At 59.7% G+C, this 23,184-nt stretch overlaps 7 protein-coding genes across 7 annotated transcripts; all 7 read left to right on the top strand.

Annotated features, from left to right (window-relative positions):
* Positions 1 to 541: 541 nt before the first annotated feature.
* On the top strand, positions 542 to 817 carry LINJ_32_0170 (conserved hypothetical protein; the record flags this gene model as incomplete). Its single annotated transcript, XM_001467662.1, has 1 exon — positions 542 to 817. One exon carries the CDS (start codon positions 542 to 544, stop codon positions 815 to 817), a length of 276 nt encoding a protein of 91 aa, XP_001467699.1.
* A 1,458-nt stretch (positions 818 to 2,275) lies between these two features.
* LINJ_32_0160 (hypothetical protein, unknown function) lies at positions 2,276 to 3,436 on the top strand (the record flags this gene model as incomplete). Its single annotated transcript, XM_001467661.1, has 1 exon — positions 2,276 to 3,436. One exon carries the CDS (start codon positions 2,276 to 2,278, stop codon positions 3,434 to 3,436), a length of 1,161 nt encoding a protein of 386 aa, XP_001467698.1.
* A 1,063-nt stretch (positions 3,437 to 4,499) lies between these two features.
* Positions 4,500 to 7,496, top strand: LINJ_32_0150 (conserved hypothetical protein; the record flags this gene model as incomplete). Its single annotated transcript, XM_001467660.1, has 1 exon — positions 4,500 to 7,496. One exon carries the CDS (start codon positions 4,500 to 4,502, stop codon positions 7,494 to 7,496), a length of 2,997 nt encoding a protein of 998 aa, XP_001467697.1.
* A 1,321-nt stretch (positions 7,497 to 8,817) lies between these two features.
* LINJ_32_0140 (conserved hypothetical protein) lies at positions 8,818 to 11,946 on the top strand (the record flags this gene model as incomplete). Its single annotated transcript, XM_001467659.1, has 1 exon — positions 8,818 to 11,946. The coding sequence occupies one exon, from the start codon at positions 8,818 to 8,820 to the stop codon at positions 11,944 to 11,946; it is 3,129 nt and encodes a 1,042-aa protein (XP_001467696.1).
* A 1,419-nt stretch (positions 11,947 to 13,365) lies between these two features.
* Positions 13,366 to 14,085, top strand: LINJ_32_0130 (conserved hypothetical protein; the record flags this gene model as incomplete). The annotated part of the gene is made up of 1 exon (XM_001467658.1): positions 13,366 to 14,085. One exon carries the CDS (start codon positions 13,366 to 13,368, stop codon positions 14,083 to 14,085), a length of 720 nt encoding a protein of 239 aa, XP_001467695.1.
* A 2,621-nt stretch (positions 14,086 to 16,706) lies between these two features.
* MRK1 (putative protein kinase) lies at positions 16,707 to 19,937 on the top strand (the record flags this gene model as incomplete). Its single annotated transcript, XM_001467657.1, has 1 exon — positions 16,707 to 19,937. The coding sequence occupies one exon, from the start codon at positions 16,707 to 16,709 to the stop codon at positions 19,935 to 19,937; it is 3,231 nt and encodes a 1,076-aa protein (XP_001467694.1).
* A 2,051-nt stretch (positions 19,938 to 21,988) lies between these two features.
* On the top strand, positions 21,989 to 22,927 carry LINJ_32_0110 (putative mitochondrial carrier protein; the record flags this gene model as incomplete). Its single annotated transcript, XM_001467656.1, has 1 exon — positions 21,989 to 22,927. One exon carries the CDS (start codon positions 21,989 to 21,991, stop codon positions 22,925 to 22,927), a length of 939 nt encoding a protein of 312 aa, XP_001467693.1.
* Positions 22,928 to 23,184: the final 257 nt, after the last annotated feature.

Raw genomic sequence — 23,184 nt, 5'->3', positions numbered from 1 at the left:
ATGCCCTACAGCACCGTGTATGACGAAACGCGTTTCATCTGCGCAGCCGCAGAGACTACCCGGTGCACCTTCGCAAATGAGCAGAGCATCGCGTCTTCTTGTTCCGCCGCCGCCCTACCACGTTCCAGGTTGTATTGCACTGCGCAGCCGAGAGGTTTCTTTGACAGGCGAACCCCTCCCCCCAAAAAAAAACGTCCCGTTGTCCCGCTCGCTGTGTGCTGAGCCAGTCACCCCTTTTCTCTGTGCTACGATGGCCTCGACAACGATGGGGTGATATACCTCCCCCGTGCGGCACCACAGATGATCTTGCCTGCACACACTCGTCTAGTTCTTCTCCATTCCCTTTTCTCTCGCGGGGTACGTTGATCCGCCTCTTTCGACCACACGTCCACTGGGGGTGGGGTCGGCAAGGAAGGTCCCTGCACGCCAGCAGGTTCCCATTCTTTTCACACAGTGTCCATCTGGTGCCCGCACCGCCCCTTCTTTTTCACGGGTCATCAATCATCATCTTCTCACAAACTGAGCAGAACCGCTTGGCGTGATGCTTAGCACGACCCGATATGCCCGCTGTGCCTCCGCAGCGGCCGGTAAGAAGTTCTCCTTCAGCGAAAAGATGCAGAGGCTGCAGGCAGACCCCGAGCATGCCCTTAGTGGTCCAGAGTACGCGTTCATGCGAGATCGCTTGGCGGAGTACAGAAAGCTGCAACAGACGTACGCGGTGAAGCAGACGGAGGTGGAGAGGGCCCGAAAGGCAGCGAACATGTGTGGACTTGAGTTCACTGGCAAAGGTTCTCCTAGCAGGACACCATCCTCGTAAAGTCTCCGCGTGGCTGCGCAGTGCGTGTGGGCATCGCCGCCGTATCGTGCACGGCGCTGTCATATCGCTCATTGCTCATGGACATGAGTCTTACTCTAAGGAAAGCGATAAAATGAAGAACAGAACGTATGTGGCGCCTGTGTAGATGTGCCATCCTCTTCACATTGCGCCACTGTGACATCCTGCACCCCTCCCACACACACACGGACAAGTGAGTGTGCTTGTATGTACAGACGCTCTGCCTCCTTTGGTGGCTACCACTCTTGCTGTCCTTACCCTCTGCCGCGTTCACGGGCGGCAGCAAACGCGACACCTGCGTTCCGATGCCCTCCTGTCGACTTTGTTTCTTTTTCGCACTTCCGATCCTCCGCGCCCATTCGCGTTCTCGACTTGCGCGTTTTTTCCGCCCTCTTTTTATCCCCTCTCACACACTCCCCTCCGCGCGCTTTGGTGTTGCGGGCGGGACCGGCTGCCGCTGTCAGCGCTCACCGGCGGCAGAGCGCGTTCGCTTCTTTTGTTTCTTTTTCGCTTGCCCTTCGGTCACCCACAATCTTGGCTATTCATTTTTCCAGTCTCCACGAACGCCCACCTCCCCTCCCCCCACACATACACACAAGTGTGGAGTCAGCCGAACACTACATCAAAGCCCTCACCCACCCATTTCCCGCACTACACAGCTACGCACGAGAGCTGGTTCGGCGCATGTCTTTTTTTCTTTTTCACTGCTCTACTCCTGCGTAGGTTGATCATATGAGTGTCGATGGACGTAGATCTCGAGCGTCGGTGTCCCGAGGCGGCGCCGCATCCAACAGCACTCCAGCGTCCGCCCCGTTTTTCTCCGAGCCGCCGGTGCCGCTGCCCAGCCTTGACGCGCTTCGCACAACCGATGTTCTTGTGCGCGCCTACTACGTCTCTCTTGCTCCAACATCACTGAGGGCGCCACCGGCAGCGGACGCACCATCAGTGAAGGCTTGCGAGCCTCCGGCTGAAATTGTTACTGCCGCAGGCGAGCTCAAGACGGAAGGAGAGGTTTTTTGCGCCGCTCTAGCTCGCGAGGTGGGCGAGGCGGCGGCCAACCTCTTTGCTTCTCGCTCGCTTGATCGCCTTGTAGGTGCGTACACGGCGTGTGCGGCGTGGGACGACATGCGTGATGTGGTCGCAACCTCGTTTCTCCTACAGGACTATGGAGAAGGTGTTACCATGACCCACCGCCCAAGTTTTCTCTTGGCTGCCACTACAGCACCTCCTAAAAACAGCGACGCCACGATCGCCACCGCCGCGGCGCCGACGCCTCTCTTCCTGCGCAGCGCCTTGTCGCTCGCGGGAGTCCCCACCCGCACGCCTTTGTGCGCTCTCACACCGCAGTCATTGATCACCCCACCGCCGCTATCTGCCTACCATCACAGCGCTAGTAAACCCACTCACCTGTTGTGCCCGGTGCCTCCTGCATCCGTGCCGATGGATGCGTACTGCCGCTATGTGATTGCGGTGGAGGAAGTACCTGTGCCTCCCAGCGCGCCTGACGCGGCTTCGTCGTCCCACCGCAGCGGCCTCCTGCGGCCCCGCAGCACGAAGCACGGCACGGGGCATTCCGACAAAAGTGCTGCGGCACTCTCCACAGCGCTGCCACTCTCACCGTCGCTGCCTCCTTTCCGTCCGTTCAAGAGATTCAAGCGGGCGAAGCGGATGGCGGATAAGCGCCTCCCAAGGGTATCTCTTGACGCAGCGTTGCCAGCGGGCGGCGCTGGCGCTCACGAGAGGTGTGTATCCGCAGCCGGCGTGCAGGCCCCTTCGTCCGATGCGCTGACGACGGCGATGCAGCAGGCACCGCCGTCGCTGCTCGGCGACAATGCAGAGAGCCTTCCACACGCGGAACGCTCAGGTGTGCGAGTGATGGGCATAGGCGACTCCACCGCCCAGCTTGGAGGGAGCGAAGTGGCGAGGAAGCACGTTGTGAAAGCGTCGCTTCGCAGCGGCGGCGTGGTGCTGGCGGTGGAGCAGGATCGACTATGGAGCACGGAGCGGGCATGCGTGGCACCGACGTGCCGCGACCGTCGCAAGTATGGTGTTGTATGCCGCGTGGAGCCGCCGCCAGGCGGCGGCGCCGACGCTGCGATGCAGGATAATGAGTCAGTTACACCTGCGGAAGCTGCCGCGAAGGACGGCGACGAGCAGCCACGGCGACAGGGCCGCGGGACGACGCAGCGAGCCTCAGCAGCGGCCACGGCGGAGGCGAAGGAGGCGGCGCTTGCTCGCGAGGCGTGGATCTCGTCCTTCTACACGACGGCGGCTGCGTCCGAGGTGATACCGCTGCAAGACCAGGTACAGGTGCACCCATCGGCCGGGGTAACTGTGATGGCAGCTAACGGTCCGGCGTCCACTTCTCCTCCACTGCGCTGCTCCAACAAGGCAGCAGCGGGCAACACCGTGGTAGCCAGCGGGGGCCCGTTCGCCGTTCCGGCGGACCGCATGGCGCTCTCTTCCTTTGACGACAAGCGGCTGGCTGCGCGCAAAGGCAACGGTGGCCTTGCCCGCACCCAGCAGCCGTGCCGCGATACCAAGCGAACGGCGCGACCTGCTAAGGCAGCCCTCTCTGGGATAGCGCCCAGCGGGCACTAACACGCGCGTGCGCCTGTCGGATAGAAGTTCATTGTGATGAGGATAGCGACCGAAGCGCGCGAGCGCTCTAAGGCGCACTAACGTGCAGCCCACACTTACAGATACACCAAAACAGAGCGAAAGGCGCGTCTATGACGGCGCGGCGGCGTCAATTGCGCATTGCCTTCGCAGCAGACGCTGACTGGGTGTCTATGTCTCACTCCAGCGAGGGCCGCCTCTTTTGTTCCCACTCTTGTGCAGGTGTTTCCTCCTCCGTGGAGGAGGTGGCGAGCTTTCTGCTCGCTTCCTTTGTTTGCTTAAGCCTTTTCTCAGTCTGGAGCTGACTGATGATGATGTACTCTATTCATGTGGTCCCTTCTTTACTCAATGCATGTAAGCAGATTTTTTGACTCCCCCCCTCGCTGGGATGGAGGGACAGGCGGATGTGACCCCTTGCGAGGGGGGAGCGGTGCATGACGAACGAAGATGCAGCGCTCCCTCCTCTCCCCGCTTTTCCTTCCACCGTTCACCCTTCACCTCCTTCTCGATTTCATTTCTTCTTGCGAAGGCACGCCAGCCGAGAATGCTAACAATAATTAGTAAGCGTGAAGAGGTCTAGTGCGACCTGCAGCTGTTGCGTGCAGCTTCCCAAAGCACACCAGCGTGCGAAGGAGGTGCTCGCAGCGCCACGCTAACCGTGATGGACCCCTTCTTCGGCGTGCAGCGGCGCAGGCGTCTGTGTGTAGGATGCTGTTTCACCACTTGCATGACCTTTCGTACCTCCTTCAACTCTCTGCATCGCTCTCCTTTCTTAACTCGTCATCCCTGCGATCCTACTCTCCTATCGTTTTCCGATGGTGAACTAAGTGAGTAACAGCACCACTCTGGACAGCACGCGCGGGTGAAGCAACGTTGCTTTTTCACTTGCCCACGACGTCACCCCATACTTCCTCGCGGATACCGGAAAAGGAAACAGTGGGAGGGCCCACTGTATCTTCGATTGAGTCTCCTACAGCCCCCCTACCTGTGACCCTTCCCCGCTCCACCCTCCTCCCGCTGCATCTCTGCATCCTTGTCCGTTGCGATGGTGCGCCGCAGCGAGGCGACGAGGGGCGACAAGAAGGGCCGCCGCAAGGGCAGCAAGCTCGCGCGCAGCCGCGGCAATGATGAGGAGAGACAGCGGGCCGGGAAACTAATGCTGAACAACCCACTGATTCCACCCGAGCTGGACGAGGACATCGACGACGAACTCGCCTTCAACAGCGAGGATGAGCGCTTGTACGGCGACTTTTTTACCGAGAAAGCTTCCACAAAGCCGAAGCTGTCCAAGAAGTCGTCGGCACGTCAGTCGCGCGGCTCTGCCGCACACGACGATGACGACGACGACGCACTCCTGGAGGACGGCCTTGCTGTGGTAGGCAACTCTGAGAGATGCAGGTCTCCATGCAAGGGCGCAAGGAGGAAAGACAGTCGCCGCGCGGCGGCGGAGGCTGACGACGACGTCGAAACCGACGACAAAGACGGCCAAAGCAGCGGTGACGATGAGGACTACATTGACCTCAGCGACATGCTCGACATGAGCATGAAAGCAGATAAGAAAAAGAAGCTGGCAAAGGTGAAGAAGGCATCACGAATGACGGAGTCAGGAACTAAGGTAGTCAAGAAGCGTCGAGCCTCGCAGCTGACAGACGAGCCAGAGTCCGTGTTCGGGCTAGCGGACGCCTCGGCAAGCGGCGGGGCGACCTCGTACACGAGCGCGATGCAGCGCATCATGCAACAGAGGGAGGCGTCCACGGACCACGACATGGAGGCGGTGAGGGACCGCATCAAGCGGTCGCACCAGAGCAAGCACAACCTCGTTGCAGTGGACGCCGACGACCTGACGAAGGACCGTCTCACACGCAAGGAGGTGCGCGCCATTGTGGATGAGGCAATGGAGCGCTACACGCCGATATTGAAGGAGCTGGACTCCGCGAAGCACATCCGGTTTCCCATGCACCTCCCAGACAGCACCCCAGTTGCTTCGTCTGTCGGCGGCATCGTCGCCGCCGCCGATGCCCAGTTCCGTTCCGACCGAGCCGTCACGCCGGCCCTCTCCAACTCCCTCGCGTATCGCTTTGGCAGCAAGATGGATGCGCTGCTGTCCAAGGCGGGCCTTTCGCGTCGCCAGGTCGGCGACGGGGCCGACACACCGAACTCCATGGGCAACTACGTGAACTTCGACGATGCCGTTGCCGATGGGGCGCAGCGCCAGGGTATGGAAGACGGAGAGGCCCCAACCTCCGGGTACGTGGCAAAGCTGAAGGCGATGCTGGCGTACGAGAACAGCCGCCGCAAGCGTCTTAATCGGATCAAGAGTAAGACGTACCGGCGTATTCTACGCAAGGAGAAGGAGCGTGAGAAGGAGCGCCGGCAGAAGGCGTTTGAGTTGCTGCACCCGGAGCTGGCTCGCCAGAGACTCGCGGAGCGCCTGCTCAAGGCGCGCATAGAGGAGCGTGTCACGCAGAAGCACAAGAACACAAGCGCGTGGGTGAAGCACGCGAAGCGGTTTGCGCAGTTCGACGAGAGCACTAAGGACGCCATCGACGATCAGCACGCGACGCACCAGCGGCTCATGCAGAAGATGGAGCAGGACGCCGGTGAGGAAAACTACGAGCGATACGTAGCTGGCGACAACGAGAGTGAGGCCTCCAGCGAGGAGGAGCGGACCGTAGACGCGCTCATCGAAAAGGTCGGCGCGTCTGGCGGGGCACCTCTTAGCCGGCAAGACGTCAAGAGCATCCTCTGGAGCAGCGTTGACGCAGTGGAGACCGACGAGAACGCTGCGGCAGGGACGATGGCAAGCCCCATATCCAAGGCCCGCGCGGAGCTGCGCGAGATGAAGTTCATGAAGAACGCGCGCGAGCGTGAGGAGAAGGACTACGAGGATCAGCTCGAGGCTCTGCGGCGCGATATTGAGGCGCACCACCGAGAGGAGCGCGCCGGCAGCGAGGCGCAGGGGAGAGAGGCGGAGGAGGAAACAGGTTCCACGAGGAAGACATCGAGCAGCGCGGCACGGCCGTCTGCCGCAGCCGGCCGCATTACGTTCAAAAAGGGCAAGAAATCCGGTTCTGTGGAGCAGATTCAACTGCGGAGGCAGAGCGGCATTTGCATCGAGGCCAACGACCACGGCGCGGAGTCCTCCGGAGACGTGTCTGAAGACGTGGAACTCGTCTCTGTCGTCTCTGCTTCGTCTGTCGAGGACGGCGGAAAGCCGTCGCCAGTGGCAGCGAGGGACACCGACGGACGGCTAAAGGTACAAGGCCCGGGAAAGGAGAAGACAAAGAAGGCGACGCCGTCAGCTCCGCCAACATCTGAGTTCGCTGGTGCCCGCAAGGACGCTCTACTGGAGCGCAGCTTGCTAGCGAAGAAGGCGACATCGACCCGAGTCACCATCCTGCCCAAGAAGCGCGCGCGTCCCGGTGAAGACGTGGCAGCGGAGGAGTCGGCGCCGTCGACCAGCACACTGGTGGGCTCGGCGAGCCTCCCTGAGGAAGATCTGCGACTGAACCAAGAGTATCTCATCTCGCGCGCTTTTGCCCAAGACGATGTGGACGAGGACTTTGTGAAAGAAAAAGAGTCGCAAGTAGAGGCGATCATGCGTCCAGAAGACAAGAATCAGAGCCTTCCTGGATGGGGTGAGTGGGGCGGCGAGGACCCGGAGCTCAACAAGCGTCACCAGGAGGCTGTGCTGCATCAGACGACGCAGCGGCAGATCGAGAAATCTTTTCTGCTGAAGAGCCGAGCCGATGCCGCGCTGGAGCACGTCATAATCAACCACGACGGTGTCGAGCTGGTGCCGAATCGCATGACCCTTCACATGGTGCCCCGCCCCTTCTCCAACCCGCAAGAGTTCGCCCGGTCCATGCGTCAACCGCTGGGGCCCGAGTGGACGTCGGCACTCTCATTCAAAGAGGGCGTGCAGCCACGGGTGGAGGTGCGCCAGGGACAGTCGCTTCTCCCTCTCGACCTCTCCCTCCGCAAGCCGAAGGCGAAGACAAAGCGCCGAAAGATCGAGGCGATCCCCGCCCGCGCCGCGTAGTCGCGTCCTCTGCTGCAGCTCTGCTCGCGCCGTTCACGTGCCCCTCGCCCTTCTTCCCCCGTCTTCATACGGAAACATACAGACAGACTCACACGCGCATCAGCATGCGCGCCCATCGAGCAACAGAACTGATGTGTGGGGCAGTGCACCGGAGGAGCGAGTCGCGGCGAAGCGGAGTTCGGAAATCGAAACGGGGCGACATCTTCGTAGCCGTTTTCATCTCCGCTGTTATGCATCCGCTGGACGATTTGTGGTTATGATGTGACACGCCGCCTTGGCGACGCGATTGTGCTCCCGCCGTTGTCTTCATCGTCTTTCTGTCTTCTACCCCCTACTGTTTGCGCGTGCGTGTTTTTCATGTGTTCGGGTATGTGCTAATCGTGTAAGTGCATAAACGCAGAAGCTGGCGTGTGCTTGTAATCGTTCACGCTCATTGATGATGTTCCTGTTCCTGTTCCTTTTCTTTTTTTCTTCATAATGGCGAGCTGGACGCCGAGTAAGACATCGCACAAGCACACCTGCAGACACACCCACACTTCAACATGCAACATTCAGCGTCGTCTCTTCGCTGCTCTGTCGCTTGCTTGTCCTGTGCGTACAGGGAGAGACTTGTGCTGGCGACTGCATGTGCGAACTCCAAGGCTTGCTAACATTCGCACGCCCTGGCGTGTGCCACTGTCTTTTCTCAAACACCTCTCTTTGTCTTTCATGTGGGGCACCGGGAGGAGGAGGACGTCCGCTGGAGGACAGCAGGAAAACTGTCCGATGCGCACACTATCGGCATCGTGTATCGATGACACGCTTCGTCTCCCCCCCACCATCACCCACACTTCATGTCTGACTGTTTGTTTCTCCCCACTCCTCTCTCTCTGCTTGATCAAAGTATTGAACGGACCCATTGTCTGTTTTATCTGTTTTCGCTGTTCTTCGTCTTTTGCCCTCGCTGCCTCTTTCTCTCTCTCACGGGGCTGGACGTACCCACGCAGGCACTTACACATCACCAGCTCAGCCGCGCGCTCGAGCTCATCTTGCTCTATGCTGGATGCTTGCTTCATCTGTTCTTTGTTTCTCCAGCCTCCCTCCCTTCCTTCGTCCTTGAAAATTTGAGCCAGTGCATCGCCAACGCTTAGGGTCTCAACTCGCAGTGCTGGTGGCACTGCTGCGTGGTTTCTCTTTCCCTGTGTAGGTGCCCAAGCGGCCCCCGCCAAGAGGGAGGAGTTAGAGGCGGGAGACCGTGCACAGCTCCGGCTCTCTGTGGTGTTCATTCTTTTCGTCTTGCAGCGCGCGCCTGTGTGCGCGTTCTCTGCGTAGTTCCTCCGGAATGAACACGGTGGGGTGTGAAATAGCCTCGCTGCTGGAGGTTCTCAGCAGCTCAGAGGAGGCAGCTATATGCCCACTGGCAAGCTTTGCACGCGATATTCGCTCGTTGGTGGACACTGGACAAGCCGAGGACCTCGGTAACGTTCTCGCGCAGCGCTCCGCAGAGCTGGTGAAGGAGGAGGAGAAGTTGAACGCATCGAAGGAGATGATCTCCGTCACGTATGACAAACTACGTGCGGAGATGACTCGCGTTGAAGCACAAATGCGGTCACAAGAGCGCCGCCTGCAGGAGGTGTCGCAGCAGAAGAAGCTGTGCAAACTGGCCCTCAACCTTTACTTGGCAGGCGAGGTGCCGAGCCTCGTAGACGCTGACGGCATGGCCGTGCCCTGTGCATCGCCAAGCTTGCCGGATATGATGAAGCGCGGTGCCGAGGACGGGGGGGAGGAGCACCCCAACAAGGCAGCACCGGAGCCAGCACCGATGAAGAACTCCCCCACCTCCCGCCCGCGTAGGCCAGTGCAGGCCGTCGAGAATGACGTCAGTGGATCGGCAAAGAACGGGGCGCTAACGGCCTCGCCCCGTTCTGGCCTCGCAGCGCTCACGTCGGACGGCCTTCTCGCACTGCTCCGCCTGCCAGACGTCAAGGAGAGCGTGCTGCTGAACGCGATTGAGGGCTACACGCAGCAGCACCTCGAAAAAAATAGCAACTGGATGGCGGCGCCGAGCTACCCCGACATCCTGGCCGTTATGATGGCGGTGCTGAGTCACCTCAGCGAGCCGCGGCCCCCGGTGCAGCTCGCGGAGCTGCGTTTGCTCGGCTATGCTCTGCAGTCTTCCCCGGCTCCTCGCCAGTCTGGCAACAACGACAATCTCTTCAAAGTATTAGATACTCTCGTCCGGGATGGCCGAGCCGTGCCCATCCTCACGAACCTGCTAAACAGCGTGAACGACGACGTGAAGTGCGAGGTGCTGGAGTTTCTGGCACCGCTCGTGTGTGAGACGCACGCTCTCATCAACGCTGTCGCCTCCAACGCCCTCAGCGCCTTTGCGCGGAAAGAGTTTCTGGCCGCGAACGGACTGGAACCGCTGGTGAACATTGTCATTGTAAGCACTTCCGAGGCAGTGTTGGAGCGGGCGCTGATCTTCCTGTGGGGGCTCCTCACCAAGGACGAGAAAGTGGAGCACGGAGGCAGTGTGGACGCATCTATTCGCTCGCAGGCGCGGGAGCTGGGTGGGCTGCGAGCAGTGCTGGACCTTTTGTACACAGACTCTCTGCCTATATTAGAAAATGTTTCGATGGTGATCGGCTACATCACGCGAGAGGACGCCTCCAAAAAGGAAATACGCGAGATTGGCGGACTGGAGAAAATCACGGCAACGCTGCGCCACCCGTCCGACTCGATCAAGACCAAGATGGCCGGTGCGGTGTGGAACTGCGCATCGAACGCCGACAACCGCAAGCATCTCCGTGAGCTCGGCGCTATTCCGGCGCTTCTAGAGTTGCTTCGAAACCCAAGCTCGACCGCCATAGACAACAACACATACGAATTCGTGCGAGAGAATGCGGCAGGCGCGCTCTGGAACCTTAGCGTCGAGACGGAGAGCAAGGCGCAGATTATCGAGTACGGCGGCGTGCCAGTGTTGGTGGAGGTAATGTCCTCGTCGAACAGCGTTGCGGTGGTCGAGAACGCATCTGGTACGCTGTGGAACTGCTCCGCGACGGCAGAAGCCCGCCCCATCCTCCGCAAGGCTGGTGGCATACCCGTGCTCTTCTCTCTTCTCAATCACCGCAAGCCGATCGAGCCTTCGCGGTCCACCGCTGTCAAGTCCACTATGCCGCTCAGCGAGAAAATCATCGACAATGTCGCTGGAACGTTGCGCAACTGCGCCATCAATGACCAGAACAAGCCCGCCATCCGCGAGTGCGGCGGAGTCGAGCTGCTTGTGGCGAAGGTAAAGGAGGCCTATCTTAGCTCGAAGAAGAGGAACAGTGCCGACAAGACGCCGTCGCCGCTCTCTCCTTCGACGGTCGACAAGCTAGTATCCACGCTGTGGATTCTGACAACATCGCCGGAGATCAAGCACTCGGTGCGGTACGCCGGCGGTATTGAGGCCTTCACGAGCATTCTCGAGATGTCGTCGCCTAGCATCGCTGGGGGCAGCAAGGCAGCCGGGAAGGGCGCGAGTCTGTTTGCGCCACTGCGCATGCCGACTGCCACGAGTATGCTGGGTGTCGAGGCATTCCAGGAGGCGTACAGTGCGTCAGCCATCGGGAAGCTGCCGTTTGCGACGCCGTCCTTGTCGGTCCCGATGAACGTGAAGGAGAAACTAGTAGGCGTGCTGCGCAACTGCAGCACCGTCGCCGAGAACAGGCCGGCTATGATACAGGCGGGGTGTGCCCGGTGTCTTGTGGCCGTTGTACTGGACTGCTACGCGCCCGCGACGGTTTTCCAAGCGAACGCCGTCACCCACAAGAACAGTCGCTTCCAGGAGCCGTCGACACAGCTGAAGGAGACCGTGGCGTCGGCACTGTGGCACCTTTCTCGCGATGACAAGGAGACGCCACGTGCCCAGGGAGGGCTGGAGCTCATGTGCATGCTACTTCTGTCTCCGCAGCAGCCCTCCGTAGTACTCGAGCAGGCAGCCGGCGCCCTCTCGTCGCTCACCGTGAACAACAACGAGAACCGCGATGCCGTCCGCACACACGGCGGCCTCTCCGCCCTCATCCGCCTCGTCTCTGAGTATCCGCAAGGCAACACAGGCAGCCGAGCTGGGAAGTCGGATGTGTCGTCACACACATACGCCGCCCTCAATGCCCTTCTCACGATTCGCAACTGCACCGTCAACAGCGACAAAAACGTACGCGCGTGCTACGAGGCGCTAACTGACAAGAAGTCTGCCTTCGGATCTGCGCTCCTGTATATGATCGAGCACGGATCGGAGGAGTGCGCAAAGGAGGCGGCCCTGACGGCAAAGAACGTCTGCTTCATACCTGCTGCTGCAAGCTACTTTGTGCTGAACAACGGCGTCGCACTCGTGACGTCGCTGTCGGAGCGCGCATCGTCTGATTCGGTTCGCCGTGCCGCTGCGTCGCTGCTGCAAGTCCTCTCCAAGGCAGAGAAGAAGTGATGGGTGTCTGTGTCTCTCTCCGTGTGTGGGGGGGGGGCCTGGGGTTGGGGCTGCCTCGCGGTCGCTTGTTTTGACCTTTTCTCATAGACTGCACACCTGCGCAGTTTTCTTAGTCGTTGTTGCAACGTGCTGTGCGTCTCGCTCTTTGCTCAAACACACGTTGTGCGAGGGACGCTGACAGGCACTCCGCTACTGTTGCAAGACAACGTAGAAGGGGAGGGCGGATGTAGACATGTTTGTGCACCGGGCGTAGACCACGCCGTTGGGAGTCTTTTGTTGAAATGGTTTCCTGTTGAGCGCTGCCACTGCCGTGTCGCACCGCGTGCTTTTCTGATGTCAGCCACGTACAACCCTGTGCGATAAGGGAGAAAGTGCGAAGTACGTGCGCACGGTTGAACGCTCAAGGTATGAGTTTCAAGGAATCGGCCGGTATAACCGGCTGTCTTGCTTGCAGGTATTCAAGCCTTGGAGGTGCGCTTGTGAGTGCCTGTGTGCGTGTGGCGAGATTGATATACCTGTCCCTGTTGCGGTGCTTTTCTCGGCTCTTTTTGATTTTGTTTGCAGAACGGTGCGGCGGCGTGTCTTCTGCCTTGCTTCCCCACAAACATCTATCACACATCGAGAAAAGAAAAGGTGCGCACCGCTGCGTTTTGTACCAGCAGACATAAACACACACACACACGCACACACACCCACACCCACACGCATCTTCTGCAGTTGCCCTGTTCCCCTGCTCTCTGATCCTCTTTCCTGTGCTGGAGGTAAGGAAGCGATGGGGAGAGGTTCTGCGTAGGAGGGGCCGGAATGAATGTGACAAGGCCTAGCGCCGATGCTGACCTTCGCACCGAGAGAGAGAGTCTGCCATCATGGATTGCCATATCTTTCGTGAGACAGCAGCCTGTTCCCCCCGCGGGTGAGGAGGACACAGCATCGCGCTTTTCCGAGAAGTGTGCGTCGTCGTTTTGCCGCAGCGTAACTCTGCTATTATTCCCCTTCCTGCTAGTCACCTACGTCTTTTCCCTCTCTTCGCACTTCCTCGTACCTTTTTGATCACGTATCTCGGCTTCTCTCGCCGATGTGCAGCACGGCTCTGTCTACCTTTGCCTCGTTCTCAGCGCTGTCTACGTTTCAGTCGCAGTTGCGGGCCCTCTCACCGCAAGTGTAATAGAGCGAAAGATAAGGAGCTCCAATTCAGCAACAACGACGCAGATTACTGGCCCCGGACACGAAAGGGCTCTCGTCATCGCTGTATCAGGGCTCAGGCTGCCGTGCCGCCGCCTCCGCCATCCGACGCGCTCACACATACACAAAAAAACACGGCGCGAGCAAATTGGAGTCGTGTTTTTCTGTGTTGCCTCCATTCAAAGTGTTGTGTATTGTCGAGATTGTTTTCTGTTTTCTTGTGATTTTGCGCGGCGAATGCCGACAGCCACGGCGCGCGATCTCTCCGGCAAGGCGCCGTTGTTCGTCTACCTCCAAGGAGGAGAGCGGGAGCGCCTGCCAACAGGAGAGTACATTCGTGTGGTGGCACAGTGCAGTGGGGCAGACAAGACGGTGAACCGCCACGATTTCGCATTGCATAACCGCGGTGCGCGGCTCTGTCGCCTACTCGACTCTCTTCTAGACTCTGTCGATGTGGACCTGAAGCGCAAGGTAGACCCGGTGCAGGGACTCATTCCTCCTGTAATGCTGCCGCACGCGACGCGAGAGGGTTGTGAGTGTGTGTTCCGGTACCTTGAACTCATACAAACACGCGTACCGACTCTCCTCAGCAAGCCGCTGCGCGCTCCGCTGGAGGAGCTGGTGTGCGAATGGGAGATGACCTACCTGCTTGAGGACTGCTTCCTTCCAGGCGTAGCGGTCGAAACGAAGACGTCGGCGGCGCTGTGCCATACGCTAGCAAAGAGAGGCCCCCAGACAATGGACCGCGTCTTAGAAGTGGCGATGTTAGCCGACTTTCTTCTCATCGAGCCGCTTCGCGACTTGACGTGCGCCCTGCTTGCTTCTCTCGCCCTCAGTGCCGGATCGGAGAAGGAGCTGCTGCAGCTCTGCGGCCTCGACCATGTCTTGACGGAGGAGGAGCTTGAGCCGCTGTACATGCAGCTTCCCTTTCTACGCCCCGAAGATGGACTTGCGTAGAGCACTCCGCTTCCCTCTCCCTCTAGTGTGTTGCAACAGAGTTAGCGTGTGATGTGTGCGTGCAGCCGCATTGAATGCGGAATGTCGGCACGACGCACTGATGACTACCTCGGTGGCTGTCACACCTCTCTGCCTTCCTCCTCCCCAGTCGCCGACGAATGAGACGTGGTGTCGCCGTTACCTCGATCTTTTTCCGTTTTACTTTCTTGTTTCGTTTTCTTTTCATTGCAGTCCTTGATGATGAGGGACACCTCCATGCGCGGTGTCGCAGGGCCCAGTACCCCCGCCCTCTCTCTCTCTGGAGAAGCCGGGAGGCCACCCTATTGCTGAGCAAGTGCCGAACCGCCTGTGGTGGTGACAGGGTCGCAGGCGCCGGCGCCGGCGCCGTGCTGGAAGTCCGGGCGACGTATCGCTGCTGATGTAGTTGGTCGGGTCCTGGCCGGGCGTTGCGTCGGGGCGACCGGCGACAGTGAACACGCGTGTGCCATCCACATGATTCGGCAGCGTGTCACCGCGTCTCGAGAGTAACCCGCCCGGGCCCCTACACCGCCTACTGGTGTGCGGGCGGGGGGAGGGCGGGGGCAGCGGCGCCCGCGCCCATTCCGAGAAGGGAGGGAGGCACGAGCTGGCGGCCGGCGAGGCGGCGGGTGGGTGGGGTAGAGCTCGAGGGCAGATGGCCGTGCTGGGATGACCGGGTCGGCGCACTGCTGCAACGCGCGTGCCTGCCGCTTCTTCGCGCGACGCGGGGTGGGACTGTGACAGGCCGTGGGTGGAGCGGAGCTTGCCTTGTGTTGGAGTGGCAGAATAGGCCATGTGAAAGAAAAAACCATACCCTGGTTTGTATTGTTGCTTGCTAAGGAATTCATCTCCGCTGAAGGTTACATACGTGTTCCCACACACTCAAGCAGTCTGAAGGCCGCCAGCAAGTATGCAAGCAGAGGTGTGGCCGCATGTTTTTAGCTACGTAGTATATTGCATAATAACTCACAGACAATTGAGAATGGGGCACCAGCGGGCCTTCGCTTTCTCTCGTCGGTGCGAGCAACACCAGACACGATGTGGTGAGGTTATGCGAGCTCCTGTCGCGCACCTGCGCGCCGGCGGGGATCTTCCTTGTGCCAGGTGTATCACTCTTGTCTTCAACCACTCATGCCTTCTATTGCACCTCATTCTCCACCTTCTTTTCGATTCCTTCTATCTGCTCCTCGGCGCGCGTGACCTATCTTTTCGGCATTCTCCACACTGCCCACTTTCACGGATCCGCGACGGCGAAACACTACCCTGTTTTTCCGCGTTTTTATCGTGCTGTACTGCCGTAAGCGGCTGCCCGTATTTCGGTGCCTCCTCGATTGCGCACAGCAAGTCTTTTTCTGTCCCTTGCTCTCGTTGTCGGTGTCCTCTGCGAAGCACCGGCTGCCTACACCAGTTGTCGTCTTCTATTTTCCTTCCTCACTCCCCCTCCTCGTGTGAGTGCGGGAGTGTGTGTGTGTGTGCCTCCTGCCCGATCGGGACTGCTGCGACTGTCTCGGTTCTCTCTCTGTCACCGAGTGCGCGTTTGCGCGCGCAGGCTTATGTTGGCACGTGTGTTGCTGTGGTTGCCCTCCTCACACCTTGGGATGATGTGTTGCTCCCTCATTACTTCCCGTCTCTCTCCAATCTTTCATCTTTCACTGATTTTTGCGTTTTGCATATCGTGACGTGCCGTGTGAGAGTCCCGTGCTCTTTTTGCTTCCAAACGTTCTCCTGCTACACCCGCTCTCCTTCCTCACCCTCCTGTACCACCACCGCACAACGGCATTGCCGCAACACCTCTTCTCAGTCGCGCCTTCTTTACATATATCTGCACCGCAGACGTACAACAAACTCGCTGGCATTAGCCCCCCTCCTTTGTGTGTGTTTGCTTCTCCTCTCTCTTCGTCGTGTATTAAATCTTCTTGGCGCTGGTGATGGTGAGGGCTGACTCGTTGACTCCCCAAAAAAATTGTTTTTTTTTTTTTCGGCCGCTGTTGCGCTTGTCTTCTCCTCTGCTGTTCCCGTGCTTTGAAGCAGACAGCAGAGGCGGGGTCTTTCCTTCTATTCTACGCTATTGTGTCGCGGTGAATCGATAAGGGCGACGTCTGATGACGAGCCAGTGGGTACAACTCGTCAAGAAGCAGCACCGTACGTACATACATTCGAAAAAAAGAAATCAATCTATCCCAGCAGCAGAGACGGGCTCGGGGGGGGCGCCGCGTTCCCTCCCTAGGCCCTTACCGCACCCTCTCTCTCTCTTTCTCAGCCGTCCTCTCTCTCTCTCTCGCCATCTGTAAACATCTGACTAGCTTCTTATTCTCTACTTTCCTTTCGCGAGTGTGCGCATGTGCCTGTGTGCGTGCAACGCCCTTTTGATCGCCTGTCGTATTTGCTGACGTCGCACATTGTGCGCAGCCAGTGGTGACTTCTACTGGCGACTTAGGTCGGACGGGCAACACACAGGAGGGACAATGCGCAGAGACGGTGGAGCGTTTTCGCGGACATCGTCACCGCGGTCGGGCACCTCGCCCATCAGCCCTGCCGACGACGAGGATGAGTACATGGGAAGTAGCACGTCCACCGCTGGGCCGCCACCCGAGTCCAACACCATGACCGGTCGCTTCACTCGACCGCAGTGGTCGCTGGCAACTGGACGACATTATGCAAGCAGCGGGCACTCAGCCGCCAGCTCGTGCAGCACTCACACGCTGAAGGTGAACCAAACGGAGAGCTACCGGCCGGGTCCCGATGACAGCGGCACATACAGCGCGAACCTGCGTGACTCGCCTAGCCGCACGATGAGCAACACCAGCGTTTCGGTCTCCCCCATGGACAGCAGCAGCCCGCAGGAATGGGGCCGTTCCTTCCGCCTTTTCAACTCCTGCCGCTTCCTCACCAGCGCCTCAGGTTCACGGCAGCGTGACGGCAGCATTGGACAGCTGTATCGCAGCACTTTTCTGCATGGCCGTCAGGGCCGCGGCAGCAGCGTTGGGCCGGAGGCCGAAAGGCCACTCCTCGGCAGCTCCATGATCCACCAACCACAGAGCAGCTTCTTTGGCGCCTTTAGCGGGCAAGGTGGACGCTACTCCTTCTGGCCCCCTGATGTTAACGCCAGCGGAGTGCTGACGGCCGCCTCGCCGTACGCCGCGTCCAACCCGTCCGCGCCTTTGTCAACAGCGAGCCCCCTATTAGGCTCTTCTCGCTTCCTCGGGACGGGGATCTCGCCTCGCGGTCTGGCGGACGGGCACGCTGTGCATCGTGTCGTCGCGTCGTGCGCAATGGGCTCGGTGGTGTGTACTGTCTCACCAGGTCAGAACGAACTGCCTTTGGCGATGAATGCCTTACGCACGCACCTTGCGCTGCGCGGCAAGACGATCATTCAAGGCGATGCCGCGCACCCGCTGGAGATTCGCAAGGGCCCCCTTATCGGCGCCGGCGGCTTCGCGAAGGTCTTCGCGGGTGTGGACACGGTACGTGGAGAGCTCGTCGCCATCAAAGAAATCGACATCTCCGGCGTAGACGACGTGAAGGCGCTCAACGCGATCGAGGCGGAATTCGCCCTCCTCAAGTCGCTTCATCACCCCAACATTGTCAGCTACTCCCTCTTCGAGCACAGCAAGTCGCAGAAAGTCTGCCGCATTGCGATGGAGCTGCTTGCTGGTGACTCCACTCTCCACCTGCTGCAGAAGTTTGGGCCACTGACGGAAGCGGTGCTGCGCATCGTGGCGCGGAGCGTCCTGCGCGCCATTCGCTTTATCCACAAGGAGGGCATTTTTCACCGAGACATCAAACCAGCGAACATCCTCGTCAGCCATCGCGGCGAGGTGAAGTTGTGCGACTTCGGCTGCAGCAAACGCGTGTCGGAGCTGAACAAAGCAGCCAGCTGCATCATTGGGACACCAGTGTACATGGCCCCTGAGTTCATCAAGGGTGAGGCTAATCACAAGGCGGATATATGGTCGATGGCGTGCGCGCTTTTTGAGCTGAGCACCGGGCTGCTGCCTTGGTACCACTCCGGCGTCAAGGACAATCTCCCTCTCATGTTCTACATCACGACAACATCGGAGTCTCCCATGGTGCTGCCCTCGCCAGAAGCCAAGAGCGAGTTCTCCGCGGAGTTCCTCAGCTTCATGGAACTGTGCTTCACACGCAACGTGGCAAATCGGCCAGAAGCTGACGATTTGCTGAAGCATCCGTGGATCACGGGGTCGCGGCTCGCGCCGGTGCCAAACCTGCCCAGCGCTGTCTTGTCTCTCCACCAGGAAAGTTCCGCCGTGTTTCGCGCCTTTGGCTCACCCGGGAAGTCGTCCACGTTCTCCAGCCCGCGAGACTCGGCGGCGGACCGCGACGACATGAGCTTCAACGGCAGCGACGGCTTGCAGAAGTCCGTCTCCACTACCCCAACTCTCAACCCCGCGGAGGAGGAGATGGCGTGCCAGCAGGAGTTGGAGACCGTGGCGGCGGCGACGGCGCTGGAACTCTGCTCCCTGCTCGTGTGCTCACTGGAGATCCCCCCTCGTACCGCGCAGGAGACTGTGACAGGGGAAGTGGGCTCGGGGACCGGCGACACGAGTCCCTCGCTCACGCGCACCTTCTCGATCCACTCACCCGCTCTCAGTCATCGTGGCGGCGGTGTCAGCGCAAGCGTGGCCGAATTTCTATCCCCTGTGTATACGCCAGAGCATTCCATGGTGCACGAAAACTTCTACTACAGCCAGGTGCCACTTGGGGCGTCCGCAGGCAACTTTGTCTTACCGCCCGGACTGGACTTGGATGGGGCACCGCCGCAGCAGCAGTACTTGCGCATCAACGAGGAAGGCAACCTTGATATGGTTTACCTCCCCGGTGACGAGATGGAGGACTCGGTTCACGGCAGGTCCACCTTCGGTGACAGCGTCTACGGCTCCTTCCACGCTGGGCGTATTGTGTCCCCAGCGCGTAACAGCTCGTTCAGCAGAGGTACCCTCAGCCCGCGCGTTGCGGCGGGGCCGAACACCGTGGGCGTGGCCGACGGCCCTTTCTCCCCGCTTCTCGGCATCAGTGGCGTCTTCTCTCGCAGAGAGTCGCCATCGCGCGGGGGCCCGTCAGTTCCGTCGTCCCCGCAGGGCATTCCCGCGCCGCCGCTGCTGTACCGGCCCGGCCCGTCGACAACGTTTGTAAGTCAGCCATCCAGCCACACCGGCTCTATGCATACGTCGCACGTCTCGCCGACGTCCACATCCAAGGCCGGCAGCAACGTCGACGCCGCGACGCCTCACACCCCGCGGTCTAACTCGCCCACTTCTACGCAGCGCAGCGAGAGCTTCCGCGGATTGCCGGAGAAACTGAAGACTCACGCTGATGGAAAACTTCACATGTCCTTCTCTGTCAACACCGCCCCAGGATGCGCCGTGAACGTGGAGCTGAACGTCGATGTGGCTGATGTGCAGTGCAAGGTGGTGGACAACCAGCCGAACTTTGTGGTGGCTTTCACGGATGACGTGCGCAGCCAAATCGCAAACAAGATTAAGGAGGTGGCCGAGCACTCGTCATCGGGCAAGCCTGCCCAGACTGCAGGCACTCATGCCTCATCCCTGAGCCCGTTGTGCGGGATGGAGGCGCGGCGATCGGTCTCTGCGGGCGGCGGCCACTTTTACAACTCGCCGTTGTTCGCTGCCGCCTCGAAGGCCACGCCGCGTCCGCTTTCACGGGTCTCCACCGGCAGCGCGCAGCGACTGGTGGCCGTCCCGCGCGAGGCGCTTGCCGGCTATTCGTCCTACTCTGGGGAGGAGGGTTCCGACGTGGACTCCCACACGTCTTCGCCCGTGACGGCGGGCTGGAATGAACGCGTGGGCAAGTAACAGTCGCCCCACGCGGTTTATTCCACCGAGCATATGGGCTCCCCGGGGAAGGTCACGGTCCTTGGTATGACGATCAGCCTGAGCCTACATCTTTCGCGCGTCTTTTTGGTTCCTGTGTGCTTGATATTGGATGCAGGGATCCACGATTCGGAGTGCCCTAGTTGGACCATGAACATTCGGTGGCGCCTATAGTCGAGTTGTGAGGGCTCCAGCGACGATTAAGTGCGCACCTGCTTCATTTTTTCTGTTGTCAGCGGCTGTGTGCGCATGGTATGAAGGTTGGCGTGGCGACATGGCTGCGCGTTGCTTTTTCCCCTCTCGCACCTGAGTAGTCAGACATCAAACATACAAGCAGCCGCACACGCACACAGAGACACGCGTATATGCATATGATCTCCTCCTCTTTCCCTGCGTGCTATTGTGTTTCACGGTTTCCTGGTTGCGCTTGATTGTCGAGTATGGACTCTAATAGTCCCTATTCATGTCCCCCCCCCATCACCACCTCCATCCCCCAAGCGAAGAGAATTGCCGTGATTCGCTTCTTGTGCATTGTCAGGCTTTGGATGCGATTGTGTTGCTGTGCGCCAGAACTGCTGCGTTTTCCTCCCTTTCACACTGTTATGCGTGACGGACGCTACAAACACCCACCCCTGGATAGGAGGAAGCGCGACTGCGTTAGTTCGTTGGTTCCGCGATGCCTCCCTGTCTTTTCGCCACCACGCCATCCATCACTCGACGCACCTTGTCCCAATCTTTCCTTTTCCGTGCGTGTGTCGCTCATGTGTGCTGCTGCTGAGGCACGGAAATGTGTAGGCGGAGTGGAGGTTTTGGGGATTTGTGATGCGATGGTAAAGAGAATATGTTCGACCAGACCACGAGAGACAAGAATGTAAAAGAAAACGGAAAGGAAGAGGGGCAAAACACTGCCCAGCGCTGACGAGTTGCCGTACACCGCATCGCTGACCACCGGCTGACTCGACCGCTTATCTTTGCTGCACGGGGCAGCTATAGTACGCGCAGTACGCCGGCCACCACAAGGACCCCCACTGAGTGCGTTTTTTTGTACGCCATTTCTCCTCGGATTTGCACGCCATCGTCGGGCATTTGCTTTGTGTGTTTTGCTGTTCAACGCATTCGTTTCTCTGCCACTCCAACACAAGGCAAGCTCCGCTCCACCCACGGCCTGTCACAGTCCCACCCCGCGTCGCGCGAAGAAGCGGCAGGCACGCGCGTTGCAGCAGTGCGCCGACCCGGTCATCCCAGCACGGCCATCTGCCCTCGAGCTCTACCCCACCCACCCGCCGCCTCGCCGGCCGCCAGCTCGTGCCTCCCTCCCTTCTCGGAATGGGCGCGGGCGCCGCTGCCCCCGCCCTCCCCCCGCCCGCACACCAGTAGGCGGTGTAGGGGCCCGGGCGGGTTACTCTCGAGACGCGGTGACACGCTGCCGAATCATGTGGATGGCACACGCGTGTTCACTGTCGCCGGTCGCCCCGACGCAACGCCCAGCCAGGACCCGGCCAACTACATCAGCAGCGATACGTCGCCCGGACCTCCAGCACGGCGCCGGCGCCGGCGCCTGCGACCCTGTCACCACCACAGGCGGTTCGGCACTTGCTCAGCAATAGGGTGGCCTCCCGGCTTCTCCAGAGAGAGAGAGGGCGGGGGTACTGGGCCCTGCGACACCGCGCATGGAGGTGTCCCTCATCATTGGGCGTGGGGATTATCGTTCGCGGGAAGGGAGCAAAGTTTCGAGATGTCAGCTACCCTCTGGCGCTTTCAGGTTGCAGCCGATGCACACACGGCTGTCGTAACAGATGTCGTAGATCGCCACTTTCTTCTCTCTTTTCTCTTATGCGGACCTGCGTATCTCCTACTGATGCCCCACGGAAAAGATATACGGGGCGTGGTGGTTTTTGCTTGTGTGTTGTTTTCTCCGGCCGTTGTCCCTGCCCCGACGACCATTTTGGGTGCTCGCACTAAGAAATCGCGGCGGCACACCACGCGACATTTTAGTTGCTTGATGTCTTAAATTGTGGAGGTGTGTAGATCGTATGGAGTCGCTCGTGGCTGGCGCGTGTGCTGGGTTGTTCGTTGACCTTAGTCTCTACCCCATAGACACGGTAAAGACGCGCCTTCAGTCCAAGGAAGGTTTTTTGGCTTCCGGCGGCTTTAATAATGTTTACAAGGGCTTGAGTGCTATGGCGGTGGGCTCAGTGCCTGGCGGGGCTGCGTTTTTCTTCGGCTACGACACAGCGAAGCGATTGCTCTTGTCACTTGCAGCTCCCAGCCGCGCTGCAAGCGGGATCGAGGCCACTTCGGTAGCCATCACGCCGAGTGTAATGGCGTGCCAGGCCGCGGCCGCCGTATGCGGGGAGTGCTTTGCTTGCTGTATCCGTGTACCGGTAGAGATGGTAAAGCAGCAGATGCAGGCCGGACATCACGCAACCATCACCTCCGTGTTGCGTAACGTCACCAACAACACGGCAACGCCGCTGGTGGTTCCACGAGACTTGGCGGCAGCTGTGCCGCCGCCGCCGCCAATTCGTCTCTCCGGTATGCATCATCTTTTTCGAGGCATGCCGATCATGCTGATGCGCGAGCTGCCGTTCTCCGTCATTCAGATGTCCCTGTACGAATCTCTCAAGGCTAAAATGCGCGCGTCCACGGACCACCCCTACGCCTCCCTCAGCCTTCCCTTTTGCGGTGCCTTCAGTGGCGGGTGCGCCGCCTTCCTCACAACCCCATTGGACGTTCTAAAAACACGGATCATGTTGTTCCGGCGCGGGCCGGGGCAAGAGAAAGTGAGCATACGGTATGTACTGGATGAGCTGATTCGTGAGCCAGCCCGACCCGGTGACAGGTTCGGCTACGCACAGCGCTTCTTCCGCGGCGCCTCGACACGCGTGCTATGGATCTCGCTAGGCGGGAGCATTTTCTTCGGCACCTACGAGTTTGTCAAGTCCGGCTTCCAAAGCGAGCACACGCTATAGCAAGCAACACTACCCTAAATCCACGTACAGACTGTTGCCTTCGACGTCGCTCTCGAGAAGGTTCACTCAGTGTCTTACCCGCTTTTTTGTGGATGTCCTTTCTTTACGGAAAGGGGGCCCTTGTGCGGGGACTCAGAGGGCACCAAGGAGGAGTGAAAAGGGAGGGTGAGAGCGCGGAGAGGGGGCGAGCCGCTGCAGAACAGAAGCGACGGTATCCTCTTCGGCCTCACTACAGTCTGTTGTCTCCTCCGTTCGAC

This window comes from Leishmania infantum, chromosome 32 (assembly GCF_000002875.2).
Source record: "Leishmania infantum JPCM5 genome chromosome 32".
Taxonomy (NCBI): Eukaryota; Euglenozoa; class Kinetoplastea; order Trypanosomatida; family Trypanosomatidae; genus Leishmania; species Leishmania infantum.
This window is presented reverse-complemented; position numbering and strand designations above follow the sequence as displayed.